Source organism: Glycine max, chromosome 3 (genome assembly GCF_000004515.6).
Source record: "Glycine max cultivar Williams 82 chromosome 3, Glycine_max_v4.0, whole genome shotgun sequence".
NCBI classification, from domain to species: domain Eukaryota; kingdom Viridiplantae; phylum Streptophyta; class Magnoliopsida; order Fabales; family Fabaceae; genus Glycine; species Glycine max.
In genome coordinates this window covers 28,293,185-28,310,921 of record NC_016090.4, presented here as the reverse complement: position 1 = coordinate 28,310,921, position 17,737 = coordinate 28,293,185, and the positions used below count along the sequence as shown (strand labels likewise).

Below are 17,737 nucleotides of genomic sequence, written 5' to 3'. Positions count from 1 at the left end.
TGGCAGATCAAAGTGAAGTTTATCCTGACCCCGAGAGATATAGGAGGCTTGTGGGAAAACTCATTTACCTTACCATTACCAGACCTGATATCTCCTTTGCTATGGAAGTGGTTAGCAAATTTATGCAGAATCCTCATTTGGACCATTGGAATGCTGTCATGCATATCCTGAGATATGTTAAAAAGGCTCCTGGTCAAGGGTTGTTGTATGAAGACAGGGGTAATACACAACTATCGGGATATTGTGATGCTAATTGGGCTGGATGTCCCATGGATAGAAGGTCTACATCAGGCTATTGTGTCTTCATTGGAGGAAATCTTATTTCTTGGAAAAGCAAGAAACAGACAGTTGTCGCTCGGTCCAGTGCTGAAGCTGAATATCGATTTATGGCTATGGTTACTTGTGAGCTCATGTGGATTAAACAAGTTTTGTAGGAATTGAAGTTTTGTGAAGAGTTGCAAATGAAGTTGTATTGTGATAATCAAACTGCTCTTCATATTGCCTCAAATCCAGTTTTTCATGAAAGAACTAAGCACATAGAGATTGATTGTCATTTTATTCGAGAAAAGATTCTGTCCAAGGAGATTGTCACTGAGTTTATTGGTTCTAATGATCAGCCAGCTGATATTTTGACTAAGTCCTTAAGAGGACCCAGAATTCAGACTATATGTTCCAAGCTTGGTGCATATGATTTATATGCTCCAGCTTGAGGGGGAGTGTTGAATGTCTTTGTATTTTTACCTACTTTTGGTAGCTTAGTTGGTAAGCTTGTTCAGAAGGGCAGCAGTGAATTGTCATTGTCACTGCCCTTCTCTCTCTCTCTTGTATTCTCTATATATATGTAATCTTTTGAATTTAAATAAAGTTAAGAGGGAAAAGAGGTGTTTTTCACTCCTTCAGTTTTAAGTATTGTATCAGCAGACAATATTCGTGTCTTTATTGTAAAAAATTTCTTAGCTGCCAACCATTCATGAATACAATACTTTAGATAGCTTATATATGTTTTAAATATAACTACCACTTCTAACCGATGCATCATTTTTGCTTCACTAAGTAACAAATTCAAGAGAAGATCAATTAATAACACTTCAATTTATTTTATCTTAAGCAACACTTCATTAATCACTCTGTCCAAGTTGATGTATGAACGACCACCCGGTCTGGTGTCCTCCTCTGCCTTGTTCTTCAACTCCATGGCCTTGAGCCTCATCCCCTTTCCTTTCCTTACCATCATCATCAATTCATTGACCAGTTTCTCCACCTCTTCTCTCTTTACATTGGTATCAATTTCAATCCCAATGCCCCATTCACTCCAAATATATCTACAGCTTGTCGGCTGATCAGCAAAAAATGGCCAACACAACATTGGCACACCTGCACAAACGCCTTCGCTTGTGAAGTTCCATCCACAATGAGTCAAGAATTCACATAAAGAATGGACTTTGGTTCCTTGGATTCAAGCCATCCAAACCACTCTGTATCTTCCTTCCAAAGATTGGAACCTAAAGATGCCAAGCGGCTCTGTGGACTTTGATTTTAAAAATGAAAGGAAAGGGCCAATGCGGTAAACAAAAGGCAACATAGTGGAGAGAGCACTGAATACACCACTCTCAAGTTCATCAGAAGTATTTAAAACAATAGCAGAGGCTCTATGGATATTATCTGCCACTTCAAAGGAAAATTCTACCATAAAACTGTTTGGATTTGTTGTCCTTATAGAGTCAGGCAGGTCCTTCAGCCTAAAGTTTTCCATACCTGGAATCAAGTCCAATTTTGTGTTCAAATACCCATTTGTCAAATAACTCTCAATTGAGGTCATAATTACAAAAGCCAATAGCTCCAAGTTCCATATATCAATACACATGCACAAGCAATTTCTGTATTAACTAGTATCCATTAGTTACAACTAGTAAAAAATTTAAGATATAACATTAAAATAACTTTTGTGACAACTTGGTTATCTTCATTTATTATTTCAATGCATATAAGCTTTTGATTGGTACTCTTACCTAATGGAGACTATGATACATCGTAGAGTTACATGATTTTGTTAAATGTGGAAACTAAAATAATAACATTTTCATAAGATCTAAAACCATAAATCATGATATTTTCAAGGATCGAATGCATATTTAACTTAAAATTATCAAGAATAAAAACATAACAAAAATGGGTGATAAAACTACATATGAAAAAAACAAATGCTTTTATTCAAGAGAAAAAACTGTGTATTACATTTGATACTGTTCTCAGGACAATGAAGAACAAAGAGCATCACCATACAGTTGATGAATGTGACTGCCAAGGTGATGTAAAGACAGCCAAATTTTCAGCAAAAAAAACAGAACTAAAACTGATAACTTATCAGTGAACACAAAAAAACAAATGCTTTTTATTCATGAGATACAACAAGCACTTGTTTTCCAACATTGTGGTCGCTAAAATGGCCAACCAAGGCTGAAAATTCCCAAGACCCTCAGCAATGTCTTCCACATACACAACCTTCCCCTCTCTGATATTAGGCAGGAGAAACTCCAAAAATTTGGGATATAGATGAACAAAATCCATGGAGTTAAAGCCTTCCAAACGAATCCGCTTATAGAAGATATGTGCCAAATTTGTTACACCTTAATGTTTTGTAAAATTATATTGTGAGATCATTCCACAGGCGGGTATGCGGCTGTGGACTCTCATATTCAGGAGTACGACGTCTTGTGTCTTCCCTCTAACATTCTAAAAGTAAACATCAATGCCTTCTGGAAAGTGACTGATTTGTATATTGATATACACTAGTCACTACTGTACTATGTTTTATTACTAGGCATAGTAATTTAAATTTTTTATGGCCATAAAAAAATTGTGATCTAAATTTCTCTACTACGAAAGTGTCAAGTATAGACCTTTTCAAAGCTGCATCGAGGTCAGGCTGTTCCTTGTAGTTAAAAACCTCCATCAAATCCAAATTTATATGTCAATAGATCCACCTGATAGTAAAAGAAATATATATTCAAGTGAAACTGAGGACTAAATATTTTTTCTCTAATAAAGCTGAATCTATTTCAGGATTTGGTCATCATAATCCTTTACCATATTTTGTTTCTATCATTAATTTAGGAGAAAAACAAGTACTAATGTTAATCTATGTCACAGTTCATTTTTGTAAAATCATTCCATTTTTTTATGAGTTAGGGAGTTGGGCTCCACAGTGTGAATACAAACAAGGGTATAGATAGTATAGGGCTTAACTGAAATTATGCATAGAAACACAGTGTAATACATTCTTATGAAATAAGTTACCATATGCTCCATTGAGTATAAGAAATTTTATGTATTTTAATTCCGCCAATGATAACTGAAAATGAAAATATATATATATATATATATATATATATCAAAGCAATTGTCTCAGTTTTTATTGAAAAGTGGTTTATAAAAGAGAATATTGCTCAAGCTCAAAAATTGGCAGAAATATTCATATAAGCTAAATAGACTAATAAAAAAAGTAGTACTTCTTGACCTTGTAAAAAAGAATAGTATTTCAAACAACAAAACAAATAAGGAATAGGTGATGCTGACTTATGTACGACTGCTAGTATATAACTTCAATTACAACAATACCTTCTCTTTAGATCTAGCACTTCCAACTACATATGTGACACCCTCTACCCCTCACATATATATTAATAAAGGAATAAAAATTCAAATATTAATTAAAAGTATTTTTAAAACATTTTTAAATACAAGCTTTTCAAATGGGTAAAAAGGCTCACATTCACTTTCTTCTACATCATATTCAAACTCGTCCAACTAAATAATAAAGTCGTCTCGACTCAAAGAAAGTCATATAAGTCTCATACAATTAATATAGAACCTATATCCTAATGTCACATCCTATCAGAGCATGGTGTTCCCGTGTCCTCTAGCATGAGGTTCTTCATAGTCATCCACCTATTCATCTGCTCCCCCGAACACAAAGTTCAAGATCATCACAGGATCCAAACACAAACAGCAAACCGGGAGTGAGTTATCACATTGCTAACTACTAGGGAGAAACAACACAACATATAGTAGCCAAATACAATTTACTTAGCATATCTCACATTATTTCATCACTTTGTCATTCATCAATCACACTTTTCATCCATCAATCGCACCTTTCAATCATCAATCATTATACACAGGAATCACACACTCCGATCAAGACATAATAACACATCAATTTCATAATAAACAATTAGCAAGCGTATGCGACAGTTATGCTAAGACTCAAGCCTATATGCAATGTGGTACCATATCAGTGAAAAACCACCCTGGGGCGCTTAGGAGTACATAACAAGACACACCACACAATGGGTTTGTCAGGTCACTCTCACTAAGTAAGATCATAGGGAGACCAGTCAGGGTCACGATGTTTTGCGAGAATGCTCCAACCATATGGGATCAGCATAGACTTAAAGGAACACTCAAACCCGGTGACCCCCAAGGCCTACACTCCAAAGAGTCCGTCAGGGCCTCTCCCTCCTGATTCAGGTCCAACCCCTAAAATTATTTTAGCACACAAACTCTATCTATGAACTGTACAAAACACACGACTCCTCAATTGTTCTCAAAATAATTTTAACTCGTCGCCCTTTAAGGGTCTTATCATTAACTCGTCGCCCAAAAAGGGACTTAGCATCAACTCGTCGCCCTAAAAGGGACTTAATATCAACTCGTCGCCCTAAAAGGGACTTAGCATTAACTCGTCGCCCTTGAAGGGACTTATGATCGTGTGATTGTACAATTCATAGTTCACAACTCAATGCACATATATATCTCAATCATATACATACTCAATTTATCACATACATTTAATCCCAATCACAATGGTATAATATCAATTTAACATGTTATCACACCTCATGAATCATGTACACTTTACCTATGAACTATGCAATACACACATCTACTCAATTGTTTTCAAAATCATTTTAACTCGTCGGGTTCCCACAGTGGATCCCATCACAATACTTGTCGCCCTTAAAGGGTCTTACAATTGTGTGATTGCACAGTTCATAGTTTACAACTCAATACACACATCTCATCTCAATACACATGTATTTCATCATCCGTCACATGTTCAATTTATCACATACTCACAGTTTGAATCATCATTTCATAACCTCAACATAACAATTTATACAAAAAATTTCATCACAACATGGGGTGTAAAATCCCTAAAATAGTTTCTCACAATTATATCAAAATCAATTAATCAAATTCATGGGTCAAACACAAAGACATCAAGAGCACTCAAGTTTATCAATCAATTCTCATCAGAACATCAATTGGTACATAGAACACAATAATATTATATTTATAATCATAAAGAGAAAATTATAATTCAATAAACATCCCAAAATAAACCCGAATTTAGTTCTCTAAGGATCCCTACACGTGTTCATTCTAATCCCCAATTGCGATAAACTCATCCCTTACCTCTAAGCGGACTCACGTGTCTTCTGACAGCGATAACAGCATCTCGAGTGGTTCCCTAAGATTCTTCCAGTTTCTCCTCCGACTGCTCCGATAGAGTTCCCAAACGTCACAGAAACGTAAAAGGGATTCAAGCCTCCATTTGGACTATCTTCATGCGATTCCTTTTTCTCTCTCCAAGAACATCATCTCGCAAATCCCAACGGTCAAAGCGTGCGCAATTAAATTTCGAACAACATATCCACATTTCACAATAATCCAACGGTTAACGAAACCGGGATCGTAGTTTTACCGAGACAGCTCTGGGTTTCTGCGGGAAAGAAAAATGCTACAATGCGAAGGGTGTTTCTCTCATTTCAGACATGATATCGAAATTCCCAACGGTGAGAGTGCTCGGAATTGTGTTGCAAACGTGGTTATCAAATTTCACAACGATCCAACGGTGAATGAGTCCGAGATCGTCGTTTTTCTGAGACAGGTTTGGTGGACGGCGAAAAAAAAGAAAGGGTTTTGAGAGGAAAAGGGAAAAAACGAAAATGAGGGAAAGAAGAGACAACGTCAGTGTGAAAGCTGACCTAACACTATTTATAGCTAGGTTTACTCTATTTATTTATTTATTTATTATTTTATAAAGATAAACTCTATTTTATTCTCTATCAAACAAATAAATAAAATATCATTTTTATTTTCTCTCAAATCATTATTTTAATTAATAATTATATCTCCTTATTTATTTATTTATAGAATCTCATCATTTTTCTAAAACTCTATTTATTTATAAATAAAAATTATTTTTTTAAATTAGCTTACGAAAAATGGGATGTTACAACATAACTATTCGGTTTAGCAATTTGCCCTACAAGTTGACCAACCGTGCCAGAGGCAACTGAAACAAAAACATTCGCCTCCTTATTATCAAATAAAACTTATTAAAATCAATTTTATTTAAATCATGTAAATAAATTCTCATGGGTAAAAGGGTCGCATTCGTTTCAATGTTATCAAATAAAACTTATTAAAAATATTTTTGGTTCAAAACAAGACCGTCTAAGTTTACAAAAGAATTCAAGTTAAACAGCGAAATAAAATAAACTAAAATAACATGTTCAGAACATCATGTAATTGAAACGAAAACACATGTCCCAATGTCCCATCTTATTAGAGCATTGTTCCCAACGTCCTTTAGCACGAGATTCTTTAAAGTCATTCACCTAGTCATCTGCTCCCACAAATACAAAGTTTGAGATCATCATATGATTCAAATACAAACAACGCATAGGGAGTGAGTTATCATATATCTAACTAAAATATGAATAAACAAAGACATAAGCAAAATAAATTATAGAAATATTTATTACCTAACTCAACTTAATACAATTCACGTCACTTCACCACTTTATCATTTAAAATTTATTTTTTCATCACCAATCACATTACACATGAATCACACACTCGACTCAAGACGTAACAACACTCACCAATTTCATAATAAACAATTTATAGGCGTTATACAACAATTATACTAAGACTCGGCCTATATGCAATATGATACCATGTTAGTGAAAAACAACACTAGAGCGCTTATGAGTATATAACAAGACATGTCATACAATGGGTATGTCAGGTTATTCTCACTAAGTAAAATCATAAGATGACCAATCAGGGTCATTCTGTTTTGTAAGAATGCTCCAACCCTATGGGATCAACATAGGCTTAAAGGAACACTTGAACCGAGTGTATTTACCCCCAAGGCTTAGACTCCAAAGAATCCATTAGGGTCTCACCTTCTTGATTCAGGTCTAACCCCTAAAACAACTTTTGCACGCGGACATTGCTCATGAATTATACAATACCCAAGACTTCACACTTGTTTTCAAACACGTTTAACACATTGCATTATAATTTAATACATCAAGTTTTTAACTAGGAACCCAACACTTTCTTTTTAACACCTGGCACATAAATACTTTTCTTAAGATAAACACTAGTCAAGTTATTGTATAATTCACAATTTACAACTCAAGTAATATCACATCAAGTATTAACCAAACACTTGCTCACAACCATATCATATGTCCACAATTTAACATCTCACAAATTAACATATGTTCAACTTGCCACTTATACTCAATGTCAATCACAATTTCATGATCTCAATATAACAATTTATTATGCATCATGAATCATATACATCGACTCAAATAATTTTCAAAATCATATCATAACAACACTATACATTTACCTCTAAGTGGGTTCACGTGTGGAGTCCGATAGCGATAGTGTCATCTCTAGCAGTTTCCTGAGATTCCTTACATTTTTCTTGTGATTGCTTTGCTAGGATTTCCAAGGGTTAGAGAAAATGAGAAGGAATTGAAACTTTCATTACACTATATCTGTGCGAAAGACATTTCTCTCTCCACATAGATTATTTTAATTAATAAAATTATTTTCCTTATTTATTTAATTACAAAAATCTTATTATTTTTTTAAAACTCTATTTTATTTTAAATAAAAAATTTTAAAATTTATTTTACAAAAAATAAGGTGTTACATCTCCCGGCTTTTTCAGTTTTTTAGTTTTTAAAAAACTTGTTTCAAAAATAGTTTTCGAAACATATGAAATTTTATATTAGAAATTGAGTGTTAACCACAATAAAATTGTCTTTGAAAATGTAGCATCCTATTTTTCGTAGACTAATTTAAAAAACATTGTATTTATAAATAAATAGATTTTTAGAAAAATGATGAAGATTTTATAATTAAATAAATAAGAAAAAATAAATTTATCAATTAAAATAATAACGTGAGAGAAATTAAGAAAAAAGTTTTTTATTTATTCATTTGATAGGAAATAAAATAGAGTTCCTTTTATAAAATAATAAAAATAAATAAATAAATAGAGTAAATAATAAGTTGTAAGTACCCTAGGTATAAATAGAGACGTGTTAGGTCAGTTTTCACACTGATGATGCATCTTCTTCCTCTCAATTTCATTTTCCCTTCTCTTCCTCCCAAAATCCTCTCTTTTTCCCGCATACCACCAAACATGTATCAGAAAAATGACGATTTCAGACTCATTCACCATTGAATCATCGTGAAATTTGAGCACTAGGTTTGGAACTCATTTTCTAACATTCTCATCATTGGAAATTTTGAAAACATGTTGGATTTGAGAGAAATACCCTTTGCATTGTAGATTTTTCTTTTCCCGCAGAAACCCAAAATTGTTTCGGTAAAACTACGATCCCAGACTCGTTAATCGTTGGATTGTCATGAAGTTTTAATATGTGGTTCATGATTCAATTCTGCACACCTTCACCGTTGGGATTTATGAAATAAAATCCATGGAGAGAGTAAATAGAATCACACGAAGACAGTGCAAAATGAAGGCTTCAGTCGCTTCTCCTTCTCTCTAACGTTTGGGAATCCTATCAGAGCAGTTAGAGGAAAAACTTGAGGAATCTCATGAAACAACTAGAGATGCCTTTATTTCTGTCACAATACACACGTGAGCCTGTAACATCCCAATTTTTGTAATCTAGATAAATAAATGGAGTTTTAGAAAAATGATGAGATTTTATAAATAAATAAATAAGGAGATATAATTATTAATTAAAATAATGATTTGAGAGAAAATAAAAAGGGTATTTTATTTATTTGTTTGATAGAAAATAAAATAGAGTTTGTTTTTATAAAATAAATAAATAAATAAATATAGAGCAAATAATAGGCTGAATACCCTAGGTATAAATAGTTATGTTAAGTCAGGTGCCTCTATTTGTCCTCATTTTCGTTTTTCCCTTTCTCCTCTCAAAACCTTTTCTTTTCCCCGTAGCACACCAAACCTGTCTCAGAAAAACGACGATCCCGAACTCGTTCACCGTTGGATCGTTGTGAAATTTGAGTACAATGTTCGCAACCCAATTTCAAACATTCTCGTCGTTGGGAATTTTAAATCATATCTGAGCTTAGAGGAAAACCCTTCACATTGTAGCATTTTAATTTCCCGCAAAAACCCAAAACTGTCTCGGTAAAACTACGATTCCGGTTTCGTTAACCGTTGGATTTTCATGAAATTTGGATATGTTGTTCGAAATTCAATTGCGCACACTTCCACCGTTGTGATTTTTGAGATAATATTCGTGGATGGAGAAAAAGGAATCGCATGAAGACAGTACAAGTGGAGGTTTCAATCTCTTCTCCGTCTCTTTGACGTTTGAGAATTCTATCGGAGCAGTCGGAGGAATAACTGAAGGAATCTCAGGGAACCGCTAGAGATGTTACTATCGCTGGCTGAAGACACGTGAGTCCGCTCAGAGGTAAGGGATGAGTTTATCGCAATTGGGGGTTAGAATGAACATGTGTAGGGATTCTTAGAGAACTAAATTTGGTTTTATTTTGGGATGTTTATTGAATTATAATTTTTCTTTATGATTATGAATGCAATATTATTGTGTTCTATGTACCAATTGATGTCCTGATGAGAATTGATTGATAAACTTGAGTGCTCTTGATGTCTTTGTGTTTAACCCATGATTTTGATTAATTGATTTTGATACAGTTGTGAGAAACTATTTTAGAGGCTTTACATCCCATATTGTGATAAAATCTTTTGTATAAATTGTTGTGTTGAGGTTATGAAATGATGATTCAAATTGTGAGTATGTGATAAATTGAACATGTGACGGATGATGAAATACATGTGTATTGAGATGTGATGTGTGTATTGAGTTGTGAACTATGAACTGTGCAATCACACAATTGTAAGACCCTTTAAGGGCGACGAGTATTGTGATGGGATCCACTGTGGGAACCCGACGAGTTAAAATGATTTTGAAAACAATTGAGTAAATGTGTGTATTGCATAGTTCATAGATAAAGTGTATATGATTCATGAGGTGTGATAACATGTTAAATTGAGATTATACCATTGTGATTGGGATTAAGTGTATGTGATAAATTGAGTGTGTATATGATTGAGATATATATGTGCATTGAAGTGTTGTGTGCATTGAGTTGTGAACTATGAATTGTACAATCACACGATCATAAGTCCCTTCAAGGGCGACGAGTTAATGCTAAGTCCCTTTTAGGGCGACGAGTTGATGCTAAGTCCCTTTTAGGGCGACGAGTTGATGTTAAGTCCCTTTAAGGGCAACGAGTTAATGATAAGACCCTTAAAGGGCGACGGGTTAAAATTATTTTTGAGAACAATTGAGGAGTCGTGTGTTTTGTACAGTTCATAGATAGAGTCTGTGTGCTAAAATGTTTTCTGGGTTGGACCTTAATCAGGAGGGAGAGGCCCTGACGGACTCTTCGGAGTGTAGGCCTTGGGGGTCACACAGTTTGAGTGCTCCTTTAAGCCTATGTTGATCCCATATGGTTGGAGCATTCTTGCAAAACACTGTGACCCTGACTGGTCTCCCTATGATATTATCTAGTGAGAGTGACTTGACTTATTATTGTGTGGTTTGTCTTGTCATGTACTCCTAGGCGCCCGACGAGGTTTTTCACTGACATGGTACCACATTGCATATAGGCTTGAGTCTTAGCATAACTGTCGCATACGCTTGCTAATTGTTTATTATGAAATTGATGTGTTATTATGTCTTGATCGGAGTGTGTGATTCCTGGGTATTGTGATTGATGATTGAAAGGTGTGATTGATGGATGGAAAAGTGATGAAATAATGTGAGATATGCTAAGTAAATTGTATTTGGCTACTATATGTTGTGTTGTTTCTCTCTAATAGTTAGAAATGTGATAACTCACTCCTAGTTTGCTGTTTGTGTTTGGATCCTGTGATGATCTTGAACTTTGTGTTCGGGGGAGCAGATGAATAGGTGGATGACTATGAAGAACCTCATGCTAGAGGACACGGGAACACCACGCTCTGATAGGATGTGACATTAGGATATAGGTTCTATATTAATTGTATGAAACTTAGATGACCTTCTTTGTGTCGAGATGACTTTATTATTTATTTGGACAAGTTTGAATATGATGTAGAAGAAAGTGAATGTGACCCTTTTACCCATTTGAAAATCTTGTATTTAAAAATGTTTTAAAAATACTTTTAATTAATATTTGAATTTTTATTCCTTTATTAATATATATGTGAGGGGTAGAGGGTGTCACAAAGCCCACTTAGAGATAAGGGATGAGTTTATTGTAATTGGGGTTAGAATGAACATGTGTAAGGATCCTTAGAGGATTAAATTGGGTTCATTTTGGGATGTTTATTGAATTTTTCCTTTATGATTATAAATACAATATTGATGTCCTGATGTGAATTGATTGATAAAATTGAGTTTTCTTGGTGTTTTCGTTTTTCATACCTATGATTTTGATATAATTATGCAAAATTATTTGAGGGGTTTTACTTCTCATGTTGTGATAAACCTTTTGTATAAATTGTTATATTGAGATTATGAAATTGTGATTTAAATCATGAGTATGTGATAAATTGAACCTGTGATGAAAGGTGAAATACATGTGTATTAAGATGTGTATATTGAGTTGTGAGCTATGAATTATGCAATCACACAATTGTAAGACCCTTTAAGGGCGAGAGTATTGTGATGGGATCTAGTGTGGAAACCCGACGAGTTTAATCACAAGCGCAACGAGTTAAAATGATTTTGAAAACAATTGAGTAGTTGTGTGTATTGCATAGTTCATAGGTAAAGTGTATATGATTCATGAGTTGTGATAACATGCTACTTTGAGATTATACCATTGTGATTGAGACCAAATATATGTGATAAATTGAGTATATATTGACTTGTAATATATATGTGTGCATTGAAATGTTGCGTGCATTGAGTTATAAGCTATGAATTGTACAATCACACGACTATAAGACCCTTTAAGGACGGTGAGTTAATGATAAGATCCATTAAGGGTGACAAGTTAATGCTAATACCCTTTAAGGGTGACGAGTTAATGCGCGACAAGTATTGTGATGGGAATCACTGTGGGGACCCGACGAGTTTAATCACAAGTGCAACGAGATAAAACTATTTTGAGAACAATTGAGGAGTCATGTGTTTTGTACAGTTCATAGATAGAGTTTGTGTGCTAAAATGTTTTCTAGGTTGGACCTGAATCAGGAGGGAGAGGTCCTGACGGACGCTTCAGAGTGTAGGCAGTGTGGGTAAATACACCCGGTTTGAGTGCTCCTTTAAGCCTGTGCCGATTTCACATGGTTGGAGCATTCTCACAACATAGTATGACCCTAACTGGTCTCCCTATGATTTTACCTAGTGAGAATGACCTGACTTACTAATGTGTGGTTTGTCTTATCATGTACTCCTAGGCGCCTGACAAGATTTTTCACTGACATGGTACCACATTGCATATAGGATTGAATCTTAGTATATATATGACCCTTGATTACGTGAATGATGTGAAAATAAATGAGGCGTATTGTGTTGATGTGTGGTGTTACGTGACAGGTGGTGAAATAACATGAACTATGTTTAAGTAAGTTATATTTCACTTATATGATATGTATATCTATGTTGTCTCGTTTCTCTCTATTAGTTAGGAATGTGATGACTCACTCCCTGTGTGTTATTTGTGTTTGGATCCTGTAATGATCTGGAACTTTGTATTTGTGAGAGCAGATGGCTATGGAGAACCTCGTGCCAGAGGATGCGGGAATACGATGCTATGATAGGATGTGACATTGGGTATAAGTTTTTATATTAATTGCATAAAGTCTTGGACGACCTTATTTTGAGCCGAGACGATTTTATTATTTATTTGGATAAATTTTATTATAATGTTAGCAAAGTGAATGTGAGTTGTTTACCCTTTTGAAAGGCTTTTATTTAGATGTGTTTTAAAAACTTTTAATAAATTCTGATTTCTTATTCCTTTTATTATTAGTACATATATGTGTGGGATAGAGGGTGTCACAAAAAATAATTTTAAAAATCAAAATCTGAGCACAGAACAAACAGACCCTTAATGTTTGTTTTCTTGAGAACCATTGCTGCTCAAAAGCCTAGTCTAGTGCATCAATGGTCAATTCAGGTCAATAACTTTAAATGAACAAAAGAAGCAAATGAAAAACAAAAACAGGAACAAACCGCCAGCAAAGCCAAACCAAGTCCTACACAATATGATTCTTCTATGATGTTTAACCACTAATCATAATGATACAATGATAACAGGGAGCTGATTTTCACATAAAAACTTCTTATGTTGAGAAAAGCTATAAAATTAACATACAGATTCTTGCTTGCTGCTTGCCGAGATCATATGAAGAAGCAGAATGCATATTCACAAAATATACCAAAAAAAAAGAAAAATATTAAAACCGAGGAGATTACCACCCATACAAGGCTAAGAAGATATTTAAAACCAGTGAACTACTTTACTTTCAGTTCCAAATGAGAATAGAGGTCATTTTTATTTCTCCTCCAAAATGAAGTTGGTTAGCCAAATACTCCAACGAATCAAAAGATCAATTCAAGCCTTATATATAACCCTTAATAAACAAAGCAAGAAAATGGAAAACAGGTACAGTAACAAATGACCAGACCACCAGTAAGTTATATCACCAGTAAGTTTCTTCCATGATGATGGTTAACCTATTATCCTAATGACACTAAACAAAGAGTAGTCATTCATCACACAAAACTTCCTTAAATTGCAACATGCGGTTGATTGATATCAGTATCAAGTACATCCTTCATTCATAGACTACATGGTTTTAAATAGCGGTCCGCAATCGCAATAGCAGCCGCAATAAATCACATGAAATACCGCAACAGAGCCTTAACACTGTTCTATTCTACTTCTTTTGTCAAAATTAAATTAAATTTATATTCCAACCTTCTATTTTGAATTTCGAAGAGACAATGGTCGAATGTGTTTGGCTATATGGGATGTTAGCAGATACCAAATCTTAAAATGAATGAAAAACTGTGTTATGTTATAAATAAAAGATATGCCAATAATTAGAATAATTGTAAAATTCATTTTGCATTTAGTGAAAACATATAATAATTTCACGCTGCAACAGCCGCGATCTGCATCACAGCAGCCACATTGCCCGTAACCGCAACCTCTACCATTATTTAAAACCATGATAGACAATATAAATTGAAATCATTGAGTACATAGCAAGCATCCCCGTGTAGTAGGTAAGTGGAACATCAGTGTGCTCAATTTTGAAGAGTATTTGAGCTGAGGGTAACAAGCTATACTCTTCCTATTTGGTAAAGCCCCACACTAAATCACCTTCCTTATAATTTGGGTGCCCAGATTCCAGGACTTTAGACACACCATATCATGATATTGGCTGCAAAAACTCAATAATTATCACTGGCTGCATATATATTTGCTTCAATTTCACTTTTGATGTTGCACTTTGATTAACTTCAATCTCAATTTAAAAAGTAAAACTAAATTAATAAAAGTCAAAAATGTAATTTTCATCCCTCAATTTTTCATATCCGCAATTTTAACCCTCCTATTTTTTAATTAAAACATGATGACCTCACTTTAAAAAAAATTGTTATTTTAGTCTTCATGACTAATTTTAGTCTTTGTACACCATCAACATTTGAAATTGACCACCAAAATAATAAATTTTTAAAAACTGAATGATGAAATATTTTAACTAAAAAATAGGAAGACTAAAATCATAAATTTTTTAAAAATGAGAGATAAAATATTTCAATTAAAAAATAGAAAAACTAAAATCACAATTAAAAAAAATAAGAGAATGAAATTACAATTTAATCAAATAGTAAAAATAGTGCATGTAAGAACAATGTAAAGGATTTTTAAACTGTGATATCATCCAATTACAATTGTCATATGATAAGTTTATTGAGTTTTATATTAATTACCTTAACTAACATGAATTCTGGTTTTTGATGCTGTGAATGTAATTAAATCCAACTAATAATCACACAAACTACAAATATTAAGGAATTTTAAGCACAAAATGAAAAACCTCTGATATGCATCAATCCCTTCGAATTCTCAAAGTATTCTGTACTCATATTCATTAAAAACTTTCAATTATACAAAATAGTCTCCGATATTATCAACATGCAACCAGCTAACCAAGTTCATCTTTCAAATATTAATTCACACAAACAAAAGTTATATATTTACAAAAGCAACATTTTTTTAAAGAATCAAATTACATATTTTGCAACCAAAAAAAAAAACTGACTTACAGAACCAGGAGTGTGGGCAAGACTATTGGGAGGGCCTTCGGGCTTGTTCATGAGATTCCTCATAAATGGATCACAGGACCAGTACAAATTTTTTAGCAAGACTTCATTGGAACCTTCTGGGAGCTTCAATGTTATGGTATTTTCGACAATGTTCATGTCGGATTCTTTGGGAAAACCTGTGACATAGTCCTTTAGAAGTACTTGCTTGTTTCTCACTTGTGCCATTTTAGTTACTCAATTCTCAATTCAGTTCAGTTTATAGACAATAAGATCAGGGAAATCATGAATGGAAGATATATAATGATCCCAAAGTGAAAATTACTTCAGCAATAATGATATTGCTGACGAGTTCTCTTTTCTTCCAATACTGTCCTTGCTAACTGGTTTTTACGCGATTAAATGTACAAAACGTGAGTCCAAAGAGAAGTTGGCGTCTTAGTTTAGTTCGATTTTTTTTATCCAAAACTCATTCAAACCAAATTTAAAATGCATATACAGTTTGTTTTGATTTGATTTTAATTTAAAATAAAATTCATACTAAATCAAACCAATATTTTATAGTTTGATTTAGATCAATTTTTGTAATTTTTATAAAAATATTATTTCATTAAAATTTATATACTTTTTTTCATATTTTAAATAAAATTACATTAAAAAAATTATTAATAACAATTTACGAAACTTATTAATATGTTAAACCTTCTACAATAAAAATTTACAAAATTTTATTTATTTTAAGTCAAACATATCTTAAAAAAGTTGTATGGAAAAGATAGTAGTATGCATTAAGTTCCGTATAAATAATATTATAAAATATTGTGAAACTCAAGTGGTACACACATAAAATACAAACACTAAAATAATATAAGTGTGAGTACAAGTGTTGCGGTTTGTATCGATTTCAAAAACACAACCCGTATAGCGAACCGAACTAATTGGTTTGAGAAAAAAAATCATCCAAACAAATAAAAAAATCGGTTTGGTTTAATTTTTGGTTTTTTTGAGCCGTGTTTAATTTTTATTTTGGATAGGTTTGAATTTAAACACCCATAATAAGAAGTTATTGTGTGTTTTTAAAAAAACCACATGTATTGTGTATCATTCACTTCTTCTCCTAAGACAATTTTGATTAAAAGTTAAATAAAATTATTATAAATAATAAAAAAAATTCTATGTTCAAACTTTGAATTAGAGATCCCTAATTAAACTAAAATAACCTACCATTAATTAATAATGCTCACCAATTTGAGAAGTTATTTTATATTTGATTTAGAATCACAATCACCTTACAATTAGTTAATATAATTTTAGGTAAATTTTTAAATATTTAGTTCTATGTTAAAAAATTGATTGAGTCTAAAATTAATTTTAAACAAAAATAACTTGTTCTTGGTGAATAGTGGTCATACGCTATCTCTTAAGTCGATGCATTCCTTGCTGCTAATAGTTATCTTACACTTGGAATGTGATTATCCGAAGGGAATACGTAAATAAGACACTCAAATGTTCAAGTAAAGTCTCAACTCTAAGCAATAAATATAGTAATAAATGCGCCTTGTTTTGATGACTACCCCTTTGACGTTTCCCATCCATCAAATCATAGATGGAAAATAGGATTCAAGGTCGATATGCCTTCTTTTGATGTCAACGTTGAACCTATTTACAACTGTAATGATGAGGATGATGTGGATGTATTTGAAGATGATATGCACGGTACTAGTATTTTAATTTTGCCTCCAAATGCGCAATTATAGATTTGAGGAAGAATATTTTTGACAAGAGAGAGAATGATGTAGAAGTGTCCCACAACCATGGAATCAAGGTAAGGAAAAGGATGTGAAGATGTAAGGCAGTATTTAAGACTTTAATAGAGAAATTAGAAATTAGGAATATATTATTTTTTTCCTTTTTAAATAAAGATACCGTATCTTTACAAATTCATAACATTAATTAGGATGATATTAATTAGTGATATTAAGAATATATAACTTTTCTTTGTTTTCTTTTATTCAAATTGTAGAAAATTCTATATTTCTCTTATATATATAGTAAAGACACAT

At 33.0% G+C, this 17,737-nt stretch overlaps 1 protein-coding gene and 1 pseudogene across 1 annotated transcript; both read right to left on the bottom strand.

Moving 5' to 3' along the window:
* Positions 1 to 1,093: 1,093 nt before the first annotated feature.
* Positions 1,094 to 1,753, bottom strand: LOC106798216 (7-deoxyloganetin glucosyltransferase). The gene is made up of 2 exons (XM_014774195.1): positions 1,472 to 1,753; positions 1,094 to 1,336 (listed from the first exon to the last, which is right to left on the bottom strand). Exons 1-2 carry the CDS (start codon positions 1,751 to 1,753, stop codon positions 1,094 to 1,096), a joined length of 525 nt encoding a protein of 174 aa, XP_014629681.1.
* A 639-nt stretch (positions 1,754 to 2,392) lies between these two features.
* On the bottom strand, positions 2,393 to 15,964 carry LOC100801845 (NADP-dependent alkenal double bond reductase P2-like; annotated as a pseudogene).
* Between the last annotated feature and the right edge of the window lie 1,773 nt (positions 15,965 to 17,737).

Bases quoted from the DNA above. Each gene is read 5' to 3' on its own strand.
- LOC106798216 (XM_014774195.1), bottom strand. From the start codon at position 1,753: ATGGAAAACTTTAGGCTGAAGGACCTGCCTGACTCTATAAGGACAACA. The intron at 1,337-1,471 runs GTTTGGATGGCT...TTTGCTGATCAG, and splicing joins TGGAAGGAAGATACAGAGTG to CCGACAAGCTGTAGATATAT.